The following is a 17,107-nucleotide window of genomic DNA, read 5'->3' as shown; positions in this document are numbered from 1 at the left end:
GTCTAGATATACTGGTAGCTGCACCACTTCAGGAAGTAGGAGTTCAGCACAGGAAATGTTTCTTTGTTCTTAATTATTGCAGGGTTGGGCGATTATTTCCTCTGGATGATACAGATTGCTTGCAGCCTCACAGAGGCATTATGAAAGCACAACACGGATGCACCTGTATGCTGCAGAGCAAGTGGAACATTTTCTGCAGAAAGCAATTCTACACATCTACTCAAAGATGTGTGGTCATTAAATTCCTTGGCTACTTTTATGCAGAACCTGCATGTTAGGGCTTCTATGTAGCTGTGTTTATACATTGGTTTTATTTAATCTTTAACTTGTTCTCATTCAGAAGTGTCTATGTAAAGAAATACAGACTTAAATGTTTATTTCACAGTACTAGTGTAAACATGTTGTTACTTTTCCAAATGAATGTCTGAAAACTTTTTGCTACAGCTCCGAATAGATAGACACTTCCAAGTTACAAAATGAAAAAGAAGCAGACTAACAAACTACTTTTGTTTCTCTTTTATCACAATTGAGGTTTACTGTGATGCTCTAATGCTCCAGCTTCTGTGCCAGTCAAGCCCTGAGGGCAGCCACCTCAGTACAAACATTTTCAGCCAGGAAAAGTATAAACAGAAGTGTTCAACCTGGAAAGATTGAGTTTCCATTATTGCCATAGCAGTATAATCCATTCTGACTTGCTTTCAGCTGAGTTTGAACTTGCTTACTCATTTAGACACTTAAAAGGTTAAATCCACGGCTATTTTTCCTTTCGGACCTCCTTATTTTTTCACCTTTGAAGATACCACAGGCTGGCCCTAATAAACACCACAGAGGCCTGAGCCCCAGCAGGGCAGCAGTAAGCTTCTTGTCATGTAGTACATCTCAGAATAAAAGCAGATAAGACTCCTAAAATAAACAGAACTCCTGGCTCACAGAACTTGGCATCACTAGCATAGCACAATAAAGTAAATAGATAAGCTTTGTTTTCACCTGATGTTCTGTTAAATTGTGTGCCCTTCTGAAGTCAAGGACTTGCTTGTGGAGAATAAGCCTATGCTGTTATATATTTCTAAAAGAAAAACTGCTTGTTCTTTGTCACAGTCTCAATAAAGCTGTGATAGAGACCGCACTGGTTGAATATATGTAAACAACATAACCTTTAAACTGTCTTCCTGATGTTTGTATATTATTCTATATTTTAATGCAGCGTGACGTACCGGTTATATTTTAAGTTGTTCTCTCTGAAATTAAACTCGGGTTTTGCAAGAACCCCATCATTTTTTGAATGATAAATATGATAATGTTTCAGGTTATGTGTACATTTGAAATAAGTTAGTTAGGAATTTTTAGCGTTGCTTCTCATCGTTCAAATGAACTAAAAACTACAACATTCGGGAATTTATTTCATCATAGTGAGTGTTTGACGAATTATTATAGCAAGACCTCTATGCTGCAATAAACCTTTAACTGTTTAAAATAAACTATTAGGTAAAAAAATCATGCTTATATGTAAGATAAATTTAAATGTTATGTAAAAAAAGCAATTTATTTACGGATGTCTATAGGTCTTTTGAACTAGGTCACATGTCTTCTGCCTTGCTAAAGAGCTTTTCTTTGCATGCTAGTGTTGGGTGTCCAGCTGCACCACCCCTCTCAGGTGTGAGCAGAACGGATGAGCTTTGTCGGTGGTGCAAGCAGGACAGAGAAATGGGTCAGTCCCTCTTTTGTCCACAGAAAAGCCCAGAGCTTTTGCCAGTTCTGCCGCCTCGGTGCCCTGGAGTGAACTGTTTGTTTCTGCGTTGCCAGGTTGTGGGTCTGTACCGCCTGTGTGGCTCGGCGGCAGTGAAGAAGGAGCTGCGCGAGGCCTTCGAGAGGGACAGCAAGGGGGTGGAGCTCTCCGAGAGCCAGTACCCAGACATCAATGTCATCACAGGTACTGTCTACTGTCCCCAGCCTTGTGCGGACAGGACGCGCTTGGCACTCAAGTCAGTCCCCCTGCAGAAAATACCTTGAAATAAAACTTTTAAATCCTCTCCCTGTCATCATCATAATGAACTTTGAAAGCAGTCATCTCAAAGTGCTTTGATGAACGTCTCATAATTCTTAAACTTTCATCAAAGGGACAGTTTTCAGACGTTTCATGTGTTTGTGTTCCTGTCTTGGCCAGGATGTCCCACTGACTCTCATTCCGTTATTTATGATAAAAGATTTACATTGTGGGGATATTAGTACATCTGTTAGTGAAGAGTTACTTTTCCCCTGACAAAAGAGGAAGGCTATGGTGGCCAACAGAGGCCTGGGCTTATTGTTTTTGGGAAAAGGCCCACAATGCAGTTTTGCATCATGTCTGCTTAAATCCACATGACTTGGCGTGTCAGGGTAAAGCACACAGTTAACAGTTGAGCAGGCCAGGAAAAAAGAGTGAGCGCCAAAGTGGATTGTTGGGTTTTGCTTGTTGTCCAAATTTGTTCTGTGGGGTGGGTGAGCCCTGCAGAGAGCTGGGGAGAGGTGGAGATTAGAAGACACAGCAGTTAACTAGCAGGAGAAACTGAAAGGTGAAGGGTGAGCACTGGTGTGACAAGACTAATTTAAGAAGAACAGGAAATGAAAAGGAATTATCCCAAATCTAACAGCTGTCACGAGCAGCCATTCTGGGGACATTCTTGTGAAGAAGTGTTGTTATTTCTCACCTATCATTCAATACTGAAAGATGATGGATTTAGAACAAGTGATTTAATAAGTCTATGGATTTATTGAAGCACCATAATTGTGACAGCTGTGTGCTTTTGAATGAATGTTAATATCTCAGTCATGACCTTTCTTAATCCGATCACTGCTCAGGGCTGGCTTGACGTAGGCTTCATTTAATTGGCCTGAAGTTTGGGTTTCTCTGTTACACTAGTTGATTTGCTGGCAATCCAGTTTTCATGTGAGGTGAGGGAGTGGGCTAATTCAGAGTGATGTACTCTAGGGCACCAAGGACTTGATTTTGCCCTCAGGGTTGCTTGTGCTGTTTGATCAGTCAAACTTCTGTATCGCTACAAGATACAGAAGATATACAAATTTAAGTATAGTAGTTAAGAGGTATGATGAGTATTATGTTTTATGGTTTCATTGTGAAAACACTTTTCTGGGATTTTTTCACTAAAATAGTTAGGAGAATGTGTTTACAAATATTTTTAATAATGTAAACATGACTTATTTTATGCAGCTTGGTTTTCTATTCAGGAGTGAAAGAAGGTTCAGTTTATTCTGCTTGTTAGTGTAGGACATTCCCTCAAGCCCCATGATGATCTGATTGTTTTATTCTGGACAGATTCCAGAGCAGAGATACATTATATGGTGACTAAAACTGTACACAATATTCTAAATGAGCTTATAAACCCATTATACAGTTTTAATAGAACATCTCTTGATTTAAATTTTATACTTTAAGTTATATATTCTAACATTTAGTATGCCTTTTTAATTGCTCTTGAACATTGTCTTGAGATGTAAAGATGTAACTTACTGAACAGATGCACACATAACATCACATTGGTTCTTCTTAGATGTTGCTCTAAGGTTACAGGTGCCGCATGAAGCAGGCTTGGAACCTTCCACGCATAGTGTGACCTGGCTGTTCTGCACAGGGGGAGAGAGTATCGTCATGCTGTTGCTTAAACATTCCTTTCATCTGAAAGTTCTGCAAAAAGTCCTTCAGGATTTCCAGTATTACAGAAGCATGTACTGTGTGTTTGGTTTTGAAGGATAATTTAGGTCATTACGAGCTGGTCCCTCATCAATGAGCTTAGTCTGAAAACCCAGAAAGCATCTCTGTTGTACACAGGAGTGTAGAAAAGGGTATTTTTATTAAATTGCAAATGTTATTTTGAAATGAAATGATGTACATATTCATTAGGTAATGCTTAACTGTAGTAAGCAGTAACTATTCTGAAAGTGCTGTCTTTGATGCTTGTCTCGCCTAGTCCTACTTATGCAGGTACAAGCTGCAGTTCTGTGAACTGTTATAAGATCATGATGTCGCTAATTTTCTCTAACAGACTACAGGGCACAAAACACTCTTTAAACATATTTCTGGCATGCAAACAGATGTAGTTGCTACACCTTGTAGTAATTGCACAGGCATTATATGTAGGGTCTTATCAGTGTTTTAATATAGGCCAACAGCAAAATAAACCTCAGCAATAAATAGTGCAGAAATAAAGAGCTGCTGTGAAACAGCCTAGAAGCATTTTATTGTGACGAGAAGCTGAATGTGTTTTGGCTTGAGAAATGTTTTCCAAGGCATATATCTGGAAGAGGGGCTAGGTGAAGGATATATTCCAGGTCTTGCTCATCCTCAGTGAGCATTACAAGTCATTCTGGGATCAATTAGATACAGTTGCTTGTAGGTCAGAGTTGCATGTTGGGAGGATACCAGTTTTTCTGCTCAAGGATCATCATTCTCATGGTCACTGGTTTATACCAGTACATCCTTGCATTTTCTTCCTGCTCTGTAAGCAGCTGACAGAATCTATCTCAAAATGAGATAAACACAATCTTTGGCCTAAGAAAGATCTTGTACAGCCACAGCAAATGTAGGAAAGTATTCTCTACCTTTCATTAAGAACAGGACAAAACAAAGCTGATATAGTATTTCATTAGACAAGTCTACAAAGAAGATGCCTGGGAACTTTAAATGGTTTAAACCTGTTTTTATAAAAAAGACAGTTGTAAGGACTGAGCTTAATAGTATTATTGATGCGTTCACCCTTTCAGAATGTAAGTAAAATAAACCTAAATACAAATGAATATAGTATTTTGTTTTTTACTTTAATCCCCTTTATAGTAGAAATCTGCAGCCGTGCTTATAGGTAATCGGATTTACTATGAATATGTGGAGCTCCTGCAGGAAGCCCACCAGGGTGACCAGGCGGTTAAACACCTGCAGGAAGCCCACCTTGCTGTGTTGCTCCAGGCAGGGTAACCAGGCTGTTATTACAACCTTCCTACTTGCCATTGCAGACAAAAGGCTAATCACCCTCTGAAACAGAGTCAACACACAGCTGAATTAATCTAAGCTAATGATTTACTTTCACATAAAGACACCTTTCTCTACAGACCAGGTCACATAAGCAGAGGGGCTCTTGTGTTTATATTAAAGCCAACTGTTGTCATAATTACAAATGGAGACACCTAATGAAATAATGGGGAGAAGCAGTGCATCATGCTATAACTTAAAGAAACATAAATTTTTAAGCACTTTTGGAGGGTTCTAACCAAGTCCCTGCCTGCATTTTTTAACAGTGTGAGTGATCTTGAAGTAAACCAAGGAGAAACTATAGTGATGCCTGCAAATGTTGGACATCCTACCGTTATAAACAGCAGGAGTGTGTCTTATGGGCCTCAAATCATCAGCAAGCAAAAAGCAATGGCTGTCGGATAGTCATCAGGTTTCAGTCAATGAATCAGTCAATTTTATTCCTATATAGCATCTTTCAACTGAAAATTCTTACATTCGGAGTGTTAGGAAAAATGTATAAATTTTGACATCAAAAGAAAGAATTACGTCCGGAATTTAAGGCTATTGTGAACACGTAAATCTTGAGGCAAGATTTGAAAACGTCAGCCGAATGTTCATTTTTAATATGGCCGTGAACAGTATATCCAAAACAAGAGGCTACTGCTGAAAGGGCTTGGACGATGTTGATGTTTCCACAGACACTCCATAATGACACATATTCATTATTTTTGTACCAAGTCTGGATTTATTTTGTCCGTTGGTATCCGAGCAGAAGCAGTTTGTGTGATAGGTTGCATTTCTCAAAGGGATTTATAACCCGTCACGGGAATCAACTTTTCAACAACATTTTTAAAACCAGTTGCTGCCCCAGCCACGTTGTGAGGGTCTGATTTGGCTCTGTGATGCGAGTGATTAGTGCAGCTAATTTGCTCATGTTGGCTGTTATTAACCAGACACTGCGGTGATCGGGAGAGCCTAGAGCCTCCTGGAGTTTTAGTTTTGGAAATAACACGATACATAAACAATATAAAGATTACATTACATAGCTGCAGTAAAACAAAAAACAAACCAAAGCACTGATATCCAGAAATTAAGGTTTGTTTTTTTACAAAACTAAAAAATGTCAAATGTCAAATCTTGCTGGTAAGTCCTAGGCTGCTTCTTGGATTCATTTGAAAGCTGACACAAGAACAAAAGAACACCCTCAACACTTTTACAAGCTCTGATCATATGAAATCGTGTTTAAACATACGAGGTTGTTTTTTTAATGAAAAGATTTTTAACCATGTCTATCATTTGAACACATGTCTCTGTAGTTGGCATTCACTATCTGTCAAGAGAGAATCCTCTGGTGTGAGATGGCCTTGGGAGCAGCCTTGGGTCGAATTATAGCCCTGGGCTGGTGTTTAGTTAGCTTCCTGGGTTGTTTTCTCTTGCACAAAAGTCAGGTTATCTTGCTACTCATCCTGCACATCACCAGCGATTTACAATAAAGTTTCATATTCTTTAAGAAGCACAGGCTGAAGGTCTTTTGTGCTTTCTGACATGTTTGAACAGCTGTGCAGTCTTGAGCAACCATGTGCTGCATTGTTCCCATACTGCTGCCGAGCTGAGACACCAGTAAACAACGTGTTTTCCTGATTCAAGCCCCTGAAATAAGGAAACACTTATATAAAATGTAAAGTAACAAATGTACTTACTGTTTCCTCCGGAGAAAGTTTAAAGTAGATGTCTGTAACAAGTTACATTACATCTGCAAGCAAATTAGATTAAAGAATGGCTTTCCTCAGTGATCAGGCTAAGCAGAAGATGAGGGCTGCTGTTCTCCGGCAATGCATTGATGCATAGTCTCTGGTTGTTTCTAATCTTTCATGGCATTTACGTCCCTCACTTCATTGTAAGGTGATTATGGAAATAATGCTAAGAAGTTTAAGAGGGACAGATTTATCTGATAAGCTCTTAGCTTCCACTGCCCTTGGCATGGGATGAAAGTCTTTTTTTACTGCTGTCTTTACTCCTAGAAGGGCTGGTGCCTAGTTAGAGCATTGCTTAATAATCCAGACGGCTCTCGATTTAACAGCTAGTCAGGCACTTAGCAACCAGAGGATCTCCACGGGTGCCCTGAGATGGCAACGACATTCTAAGCAAGTCATGTTTAAAGCTGAATGTAAAAAAGAAATGTGTTGAGTCAACTCATCTGGACCTGTTATACATTTCCTCTATGTGTTGCATCTTTGCAGCATTGCCTGTTTTCTTAACCCAAAACCACAGATATCTGTCAAATGAAATTTCAGAGGGCATTTCGACAGTGCAGGGATATTTAGACTCATTGCTTAAAAAAATGATTACCTTGCTTTTCTTTCCTACTAAAGGAGAGACATGCCCATTATGTTACACTGATTTCTGATTGTCTGGGCTCAGGTATGATATGTGATGTGGCCAGACACCATCATCATATTTGAGTAAGACGTCGTCAACTTCTGGATAACAGGAAGAAAAAACAGTAACAGGGTTTGGAGTCGGCTTTTAATATCTAATGTAGTCTTCAGTTTTGATTATTTTTAGTCAGCAAAAGCGTGAATAACAAATAGAGTAAATCCACTTAGATTTGATTTGTCAATCACATCTCAAATCAGAATGGTGTTAAGGAGTAAAATCTGCATGCACAGCATCAGTGCCAACTTTTAATAGCTATTCCCTTGTCAGTTGTAGCTATACTTTTCCCTGACCTCACAGTGCCTGTTTCAGAGCAACCATGGTAATGTTGTTTGATGGCTTTTAGGCAGTATATCTCAAATTTAGCTTGCCTCAGTGTACATCATTTCTTTCACAAGCAGGCCCTTAATAGTGAATCATGCCAAAAATTACAGTTGAGAATGCTAAATAATTGTTTGTTTCTGAAACTCCAAAGGATATTGAAACAGTTATGTGGTAAGGATTGTAAGTGCCTGAATGTACTCTGCAGGATCCTTTCAGAAGCATCTCATAGAACAACAAAACTGCAAAGGTCAGCCGTAGTTTAATTATTGATGGTCCTGGAATTAGTCCAAGTACTTGGGTCAGGCATCTTTGATCCAGGTCTTGTATTTGAAGCTCATGTTCGCAGTGTTGTGAATGTCTTTTTTCATGTTATTAATATTACACATATCCTTTCATTTCTTTCCCAGTCTGAATCAGAGAAGTTCATGCATTCTGTTGTGTTTATCAGGCTTGATTATCGTATTGGAGTGCTTGCAGGGGTATCCAGAAATGTTCTTAACAGGTTGCAGCATGTTCAGAACTCAGCTGCTTGGATATTAACTAAAACAAAAAGGAGGTTATATCGCCATTACCTGCATTATCTTCATTGCTCTCACTCCCTGTGGCTTTCAGGATTTTGTTGCTGGTTACCTTTCAGAGCTTGAACTGTGTGGCTCCTGACTGCATCTGAGAGCAGTTAACTCCCTAATGTTTTAGTGAGGTCTCTCACTGTTTAAGATTCAGTCTCGGGGTTCTTTCAGTTTCCCAAATAAGGCTCAGTACACAGGGAGGCCTTGTTTTCTGTCCTTGGAATTATTTCCAGCTCATATTGGTTCTTTCAAGTCAGTCAGCAGTTTCAAACCCCATCTAAAATCTGACTTTTTTTGCTCTAGGTTTGATTCCAGATGGGCCAAATGGCCTGTTTTTGTTTGTCAAATTTTTATGTTGTCACATTCGGTTTAATTTACCATCTTACTTTGTGTTTCTGTTCTATTGAGAAATGCTTTGAGATGATGCATCTGGAAAGGTGCTAAATAAATATTTATTAACAGATTCTAAGAAGTGTTGCAAAGGACTGGAGGGAACTAAGCCCATCTAGCTTGTGTGGTTGTGATCCACATACAGTGGGGAAAAAAGGATTGATAAGGAGCATTTATTAAGCATTATTCTCAATCTTAAGACATGTTTTCAGTGTGCTTCATGTCGTCGTGTCTTTTGTGTAAAACTCAGTTCCTTGTGCAGAAGCTGTTATGGGTGATCCCCAGACTGTGTTGGCACTCATGCCATCCAGCATTTCTGCCATCCAGAATCATGGGTTCATTTTTGGGGTTTTTGTCTTCAAGGTGTCCTGAAGGACTATCTGAGGGAGCTTCCCTGTCCCCTGATAACAAAGCAGCTGTATGAAGCAGTGCTGGAGTCCATGGCAAAGAGGCCTCTGCGGATGGGCGCGCGGGGGTGTGAGAACGACCCCAGTGACTCTGAGCTCACGGTTGGCCTGCTAGACTGTTTGCCAGATGTGGAAAAGGTAAAAACCCTTTTGTCCTACTGTGGGGAGGGTTTGACAGCTCAGTAGAAAAATACATATCTGATGTCTTTCTCTCTCTTGAACCAAGGCCCAGGGCATCACCTGAGTTGACTGTATTAAGTGGATCAGCTGACTTTTTATAGGGAAACTGCCTGTGGGCAATTAGGGTCTTAATTATAGGCAGGAGCTCAAACCACAGAAGGAATTTGCCACACTAAGCTCTTCATATCATTACTGAATAGTACTATTCCAAAGTACCTGTCAGGTGGCTTGAAGGGTAGGATTGGGAGACATTGGAAAAACCTAAATGCTGCCATCAAAAATACTCTGAATTTTGATATTATGCAAAAGCCGAAAAGGATTGTAATTATTTTGTGATCATGGCAAGGGGGTTAGTACTTGTACAAGAACTAAAAACATGATCAAGTCCATCTGTGTGCAACAATAAAAATGTTATTTTTTTCCATTTGGGATTTTTCAGTACAGTAACAGTGTAGCATGTCCTGGCTTACACCTGGGTGGAAAAGTGGTGTGGAGAGCCGCACTGCAGGCTGTCCTGTAAGGTGTTGCTGGACTGTATGCTGCACTGTGTGCAGGCGCGTTTCCTTGCAGTATTCTGTGGTGCATCATTGTTTTCTGCTCCTTGACATTCCCAAAATACCAGCAGTTCTCACGGCCTGTTTTGGACTGAGGGGATGCAGGTGCTGCCAGACTAAGAGACTCTTGTCTCGGACTGGCCTGTAGTGCCACAGCAAAGACATGCCGGCAGGCTGGGCTGATTGGCACAGCTCCCTTCCTGCTGCTGCAGCTGCACTGCAGAGGATGTTCATGCTGAGCCCTGTAACACTTAATTACCTAATCAATTCTTACAAAAAAGGCAAAGCAAACACTCAACTTCTGAACTGTCTGGACTTGTATCACACATCCTAAAAAATGGCAAACATGATTCCTGTGAGAAAGGACTCCTTTTAATTTTTTTCTATATGTTTTTAAAATCTTCTGGTACTCAAATATTTTTTAATGGCAGTACATTACAGTTTTTCCTCAATGGCTGTAACCTTTTCATTTTTTAATGGACATCCTAGGCTACTCTGAAGATGTTGTTGGATCACCTGAAGTTGGTGGCATCATGCCAGGAAGTGAACAAGATGACATGCCAAAACCTGGCAGTGTGTTTTGGGCCTGTCCTGCTCAGCCAGCGCCAGGAGGCCTCTAGTCACAGCAACCGGGTCTTCATTGACTCAGAGGAGCTGGCCAGTGCCCTGGACTTCAAGAAGCACATCGAGGTGCTGCACTACCTCCTCCAGCTCTGGCCAGGTACGATCCTTCACACAACCGCTCTGCATATTGCAGACTTTTATACTCGCAGTGTGCCTTGGAGTGGAGCACAGTATACAATGTACAGTAGCACTGCTGGAGTTTGTAGGAGAGGTAAATGCCCAAGACCACTGCAGTTTGTCATTCCGTGTCTAGTGGATGCAAACTGCTGGATCACAATTTTATGTTTCAGTTTGCTCCTTGTTTACTGCAAACTTCATTGTTTTCAGGATTACCTTAAAGGGAGATGAAAGTCAAAGCTAAAGTTTTGTGATTAGCTTTTTGATGTTAGAGCACATAAATAAAAAAAAAAGTTTGATGCATGTGTGTGTTAAATGTTATCTGGTGAAAAAAACTGTGTTTTGATTTTGACATTCATAGATCAAAGGTCCCAGATTGGAAGAAGTAGTTCGAAAATGGATGGATAAATTAAGTTGCAAAAGGGCAAATTACAAATTGGAAACTAACTACATGACTTGGCTGTGTGCGTGTTTTCCACAAGGAGAGAGTAGAAGTAGCAGTTGTCTGTGTGTTTCCTGTTCACTGTATTAGGCTTAGAGCATTAATAAGCCACCTTTGTATATAGCACCAAATTTCATGTCTTCTCAAGGCTCAGTATGGGAACTGTGCCAGAAGCTGTTTGCCTCTCTTCTTACCTGGAAGGTGTTTTACAGTATGTGTGGTGCTTTTGGCAAAGCTTCAAACCTAATAATGTTGTAGACATCTGTAGAGAATCCTAGCATAAACCTTTAAATTTTTCTCTGAACTTCTAACTGTTTTGGTCCCAGTTAGAAAGGTTCCTCTTCACACTGGGGAAAAAAAGGGGATATGTCGCTTTTCTCCGGTTTCAGTCAGGGGTATATTTGGGGAGCCCTGACTGAAAAATTACAAGCAGTCCTGTTAGTAGGCAGGATAATATTCCCTCTTCAGCCACTGTTGGTGCTCTGGTGAAGGAGAACCACACAGGCCCTCTTTTCATTACACCATGACAAAGAATTACATTTTTTTCAAGAAATCCTAATTTAAACAGGACATCCATTTGTTATTGTAACTTTGTTGTTTTCCAAAATGACTTTGGATGTCATCAGAGGTTTGTCTTGATTTCAGGTCATGTATGTCTTTCAGAACATTCCTTGAATAATGATTTGGCTGTGGCACTGTGATCTTTTCACCCGGTCCTGTGTGCAGGGGCAGCAGTCCTGAACATCAAATCCACTCACATTAGGTTACCTGTATCCTGGTAACACCAGGGCTGGTCTGTTACAAAGTACCTCATCTGTATCAAAAGGAAATCTTTCATTTATGGATTTGCTATGGTGACCACCAAGAAATCTGGTACCTTGAGGCAGATGATCATGTAAGGTTCCTGTTTGTGAGCAGGAATGATCTGAATTATGAGAATTATCACTGCCTGACCTCTGCCCAAATTCCAGAACGATAAATAAGGTCTAGCGCTTGGTATGAGTGCTGCACTCCCCTGAAAACAATCTGCACTTCTTTACAATGCCCACAGTCATTTAAACTTGTACAAAAGAGATCTGGTGAAATAATTCAGTGAAAGCATTTGACAAACACATTTTTCAGTCTAGCCTGTATCAGATAACTTTAATCTCCATATGCTGTTTGGGTTTGCATTAATGATTGACTTGTCATGTGATGGAAGAGTGAATTATTTATTTTCAATGTAACTGTGGACAGTGAAAGGAAACCAGACCTGCTTGGTCTCCGTAGCGCTCAGTGAAGTCGAAGCTCTGGTTTCCTCGGTGTGCTGGGGCTGCTTGAGGAGGCACGTGAGGGGAAGGATATTTTTAGCCTTGCCTGCCTGTGCTGCCATGTGAACTGCTGGGTGATCATTACCCTGTGTGTCAGGGTTAGCAGCCACTGGAGAGAGCAGCCTGTAATTCAGACGTGGCAAGCGTGGTAGGATCTTAATGCCCCCTCATGGAGTTAGTTATCTTTTCCTTTTCCAACAGGTTTATTCAAGTTGTCCTTATTGAATGGTATTTTTAAACAGAACTGTTTTTTCATGCCATTGGTTAAATTTTTCCTTGATACAAGGATCAATTTTCCAGTTGAGTTTAATTGTTCAGATTGATCCTATTTTATTTTGTCTGTTTACGTCATAACTATCATCAAGGTCAGAACATTCATAATATTTTAGAGACCTAATTAAGGAGCGAACACACGCAGAAGATGTACACTAGTGGTTTGTTCTGAGTATCCCAGAGGGAACGGTGCTTCCAGAGACAGATGTTGGGGAAAAGAAACTGCTGTGTCTCAGTAAGATCTTCCTTTTGCATGGATTCAAGCATAACTTGTGAGATGCAGCGCTGTGTGTTAACATGTCTGCTGTTCCTGAGAAACCAAGAGGATCACCACTTTTTATGTTGATTGTTTTGTTAAAAGTATCAGCTTTCATTCAAAACATTTTCTGTACCATTCACTGTAGGAAACAGCTAAAGATGGCGGAAAGCATTAGTTGGGTGTAAAGCAGAGTACAGGTAAATGGGACATGGCTTTGTCTGAATGTTCATGCAGCAACAAAGAAAGTCTTAAGAACTGGAATGGATTTGTGATGTGGTGGCTTTGCTGCATTGCTTTCTTTGCGAAGGACTTTTTGTGTTGGCATCAGTTCTCCCATGCTCGATTGTTATTAGAGCACCGCGAGGCTGGCATATAACATCTGCGAAGTTCGATACCTTTAACACTGCAGTGCACCTCTGTGAGTGAGGACCATCTTTGGGTGGTTTACTCCACCTCTCCTGTTCTTCAGCACTTGAGCTTTATTGCAACATAAAGTGCAAAATTGTGACCTGTATGTAATGATAAGCGTATACATAAGCTGGTGCCCTCCCAAACAAAAATGTTGTGTGAAAAGGTCTTTACTGCATGCTTTTTCTGCATGGTTTGCAGATCTTTCATAAGAATGCCTGAAAGAGTAACGATTCCTGAACTGAGCACTGTCTCCTCCCTCTCCCACTCTTCTGTCACAGTGACGGACTCCTGTGCTGGCTCTGCCTCATGCCCTGAGGAGAGCTGCTCTGACCGTTCTGCCAGCACTCAGTACCTGCGCAGGAGGCGGCAGCGGCCTCAAGCGCTCAATTTGAGTGAGGCGGAGATAGCCGGTGTGCTCAGGCCCAGACCGGGAAGGCTGGACAGCCCCAGCAACCGCTATGCAGGGGACTGGAGCAGCTGTGGGGAAAGCTACCTGAAGCCCCCGAAGGAGGATGCTGGGGGGGAGGCCGACTACGACGACGTGCCTTTGGAAGATGCTGAGAGCTCAGAGGAGGAGGAACCGAAACAAGAGGTAGAGCAGAGGGAAGAGGTAATTGGGCCTGGAGAGACTGCTTACCACAGTCTTTCACCCCCGGATCTCCCGGCTAAGCAACATACATACCAGGCATACATGAAAATCCAAGAGATCAGCCCTGGACTGAGCCACCAGGTCAACCTCAAAGACCTCCAGGACAGCATCGACACTTTGATAGGCAACCTGGAGAGGGAGCTGAACAAGAACAAGCTGACTGTGGGTTACTGACAGAGACAGATTGATGTGACAATGTGACTCATGCTCTGCCTGCTAAGGCACAGGGCCCAGCCCTGGAGTGTCAGCCTGTGTGGATCTTTTTTCGGAATTTTTTTGAAAGTGCTGGATGAAGTCTCCAGGTGTCCATCTTGATTGGGTTGTTGGACCCATTGTAGGCATTCCATGACATTTTTAAATTTTTTGTTTTTTCTGTTTTGTGTGGTGTTTTTCTTCTTATTAGAAGAATCGATTGACCCTTAGGGGTATAAAAGGTGCCTTATTTGTGTGAAGGTGGTACTTCAGACAGTATGGAGAGCTTTCTTTTGAGGTACTTTTAAAAATGTAAACCAATGCACTTACAAAGCAGGCTTGAGGAGGAAAGATGCATTAAAAGAGATGAAAGCCGTGATCTGAGATGGTCAGCAAGGATTTGGCTCCTTGAGTTTGATTTCGGGCTCTTTCTCTTCGAGGTAGCTGCCATTGCTGCTATACCAAGGGTGTGGTACTTCTAGATCATCAGCAGGAGACTGGACTCGCTTCATGTATAATTGACAACAAATAAACTATAATAATAAAAGAGACCCTTGGTCACAAATGGAAAGCATTCACTGGGTGCTGGAATGTATCCTGCTTTTTCTGAAGCTTTTTAATTGAAAATATTCTATTATATTAAAATAACTATAAATATATGAATTTTTTTCACAAGTGTGTGCAAATGCAAAGATCCATATGTTCTATTTTTCTAACCCCGTGTATTTTTGTTAATGTATGTACACATTTGCAATCTTTACTGATGCACCTAGTCCCGCAAGCAACAATACACAGCCTCCCCACCTGGGAAATCACTGATTAATAGAACATAAGTACCGTGAGGAGGACTTGTGAAGCTGTCCTGACTGAACAATCGTTGTAAACAGTGAACTGGGCCGAATCCCTGTCTAGGGCTTCATCTGTTTGAGCCATTGGCTCTTGCTGTGTCTTAGACTCAAGTTTCTTGGCTAGTCAGTCATGTTGTTCTATGGTGTTTACAGGCAGTGTCTTTCTTTGTGTTGTTCAAGCTGCCTTTATACATCTGTCTTGTAAAAGCGACAACACTAATAATAATGAGATGTGGGAATCCTTAGTTTGCCAGTAAAATAAGAAAATATATTTGGTTATTTTTATGATATCTGTACTATATGTCTAGTCATTCTTGGTGTAAAAATGTTTGAAAAACAAATGGAAAATGACGTGGGGAAAGAAGGTAAAAGCTCATAAGCATATATATATTGTTTTGTAAAATTAACTTTTTAAAAATATTCTAAACTTTAATGATAAAGAATATGTATTTCTCCCTGCTGCTTTTCTTTGGGTTGATCTCATCTGTTTTCTCATGGCAGCTGAACACAGAGATTTAAATTGGAATAATTGATGTGTGAATGAATCCTGGAAAAGGTCAGAGATGTTAGGCTCTGTTTGTGCTGGGCACAGATTTTACCAAATGTTTATGGGGTAATCCAAGTGCAGAACATTTCAGGGCATTGTAGAGGCATTAGTCCACATGCCTGAGGGCGTTTATATATATATATGCACTTGTATTTTCAATAATGTTCATATTGGCTGTTTTTCTTGCTTCCTGAAAATTGAACTAGCAAAGCTTTCACCTTCTGTAAGCCTCGACCCCAGAAGGAAAGGAATGTGCCTATGATTCAGCCTAATTCTAATTCAGTTTGGCTGAATATTTCAGGATTTATAGGTGTAATATGAACTCAGTTCTTTTGTCTACTATTGCTAAGAACATTCCTCACAGCTACATAATAAAAAAAGAAGACAAACTTCATTATATATATGTGTGTGTGTGTAAATATATATATGGTGTTGATAGTGTTTTCTTTTTACTGCATCTGTAACAGAAATTAAAATGTGATGAGGTATCACTAAACATTAAAATATTACTTTGTACTGATTTGAATACATTTGTATTGTCATATTAAAATATATATATTTTACAAATGAACTCTTTTGCATAAGCATGATTTTTTGCACACACTATTCTCTAGTGTGTGATTGCTCATAGTCATTCCTGATTGAGTACAAGATGCTGAAAACAGAATTTGTCAACATTGTACACTTCACTTTCCTGAAGTCAACTTTCTCTATTTTCTGGAAGGTGCAAAAAAAAAAAGTATTTTATCTTAGTTGATCAGTCTCAGTCTTGGTTTTCACACTTCTGATGTGGATTAATGTGAGGTTGGCTGGTTTGCAGACACTGTGCCAGGATGGAGTGAAGTAGAAAGTATCTTTCTGAAGAGAGCACTCTGTTTGCCTGAAGCAAAAGACCAACATCTAGTGTGGGCTGAATGTCTAAATAAAAAGATAATAAAGTACTACAAGATGGCTCAGGCATAGTAGAATGTGTAAACATTTTCTAATTAAGTAATAATCTAGATAGCAAATATACTTTATTGTATATTTATATAGTAATAGCTCCTGGGAGAAGTCTTGTGAAGACAGGTCTGCTGAGACTGCCCATCCAGCAGTAGTGCACAGACTGCACCACCCGTTCTGATGTGGTGTTGTGTGTCTCTGAGTCGTGTCTCTTGTGGATTGATGCTTGCCGGCTTTGCACTATTGGGGGGTGCGTGCACCTTATAACGCCATGTGAAGAGTTTGTGCCCGTGGGTTGTGCACATTTGCTCCAGGTAGTCATTAGAGGGTAAATGCTAAACTGAGTATGAACGTCCAAAGCAGCTCCTGCACTGATGCAAATAAATAAGTCGAGGAAGTGAGATGAGAGCAGCCAGCATTACTTTGCTCTGCACTGTATGTGTGTGGAGCCTGTTGGGAGCCCCTGAGGACGGGATATTTTGAACCCAAACTTCACTGAAACTGGCCGAGCCCCAGCCAGCAGATTCTAGAGCAGTCCCCTGCACTGGGGAACCTCCCTGTGTGGAATTAACAGCCTGCCTGAAGGGGCATTCCCAGCTTTCTCACACACTGCTGCAGCCCAGGTGAACTC

General features: G+C 40.7%; 1 protein-coding gene across 4 annotated transcripts in view; it reads left to right on the top strand.

Annotated features, from left to right (window-relative positions):
• The window catches only part of syde2 (synapse defective 1, Rho GTPase, homolog 2 (C. elegans)), a 46,928-nt gene that overhangs the window by 23,827 nt on the left and 5,994 nt on the right, over positions 1 to 17,107 (top strand). Inside the window, exons 4-8 of one of the 4 annotated variants that reach the window (XM_088597648.1) lie at positions 1,804 to 1,930; positions 9,085 to 9,266; positions 10,352 to 10,583; positions 13,033 to 13,084; positions 13,577 to 13,710. In XM_088597648.1, the coding sequence (XP_088453774.1) occupies positions 1,804 to 1,930; positions 9,085 to 9,266; positions 10,352 to 10,583; positions 13,033 to 13,043 (552 nt within the window). In that variant the 3' untranslated portion in view covers positions 13,044 to 13,084; positions 13,577 to 13,710. The other 3 variants (XM_088597645.1, XM_088597647.1, XM_088597646.1) reach the window with 3 other exon arrangements.

The sequence above is a fragment of the Lepisosteus platostomus genome, chromosome 11 (genome assembly GCF_059453375.1).
Source record: "Lepisosteus platostomus isolate fLepPlt1 chromosome 11, fLepPlt1.hap1, whole genome shotgun sequence".
In the NCBI taxonomy this organism is placed as follows: Eukaryota; Metazoa; Chordata; class Actinopteri; order Semionotiformes; family Lepisosteidae; genus Lepisosteus; species Lepisosteus platostomus.
This window is presented reverse-complemented; position numbering and strand designations above follow the sequence as displayed.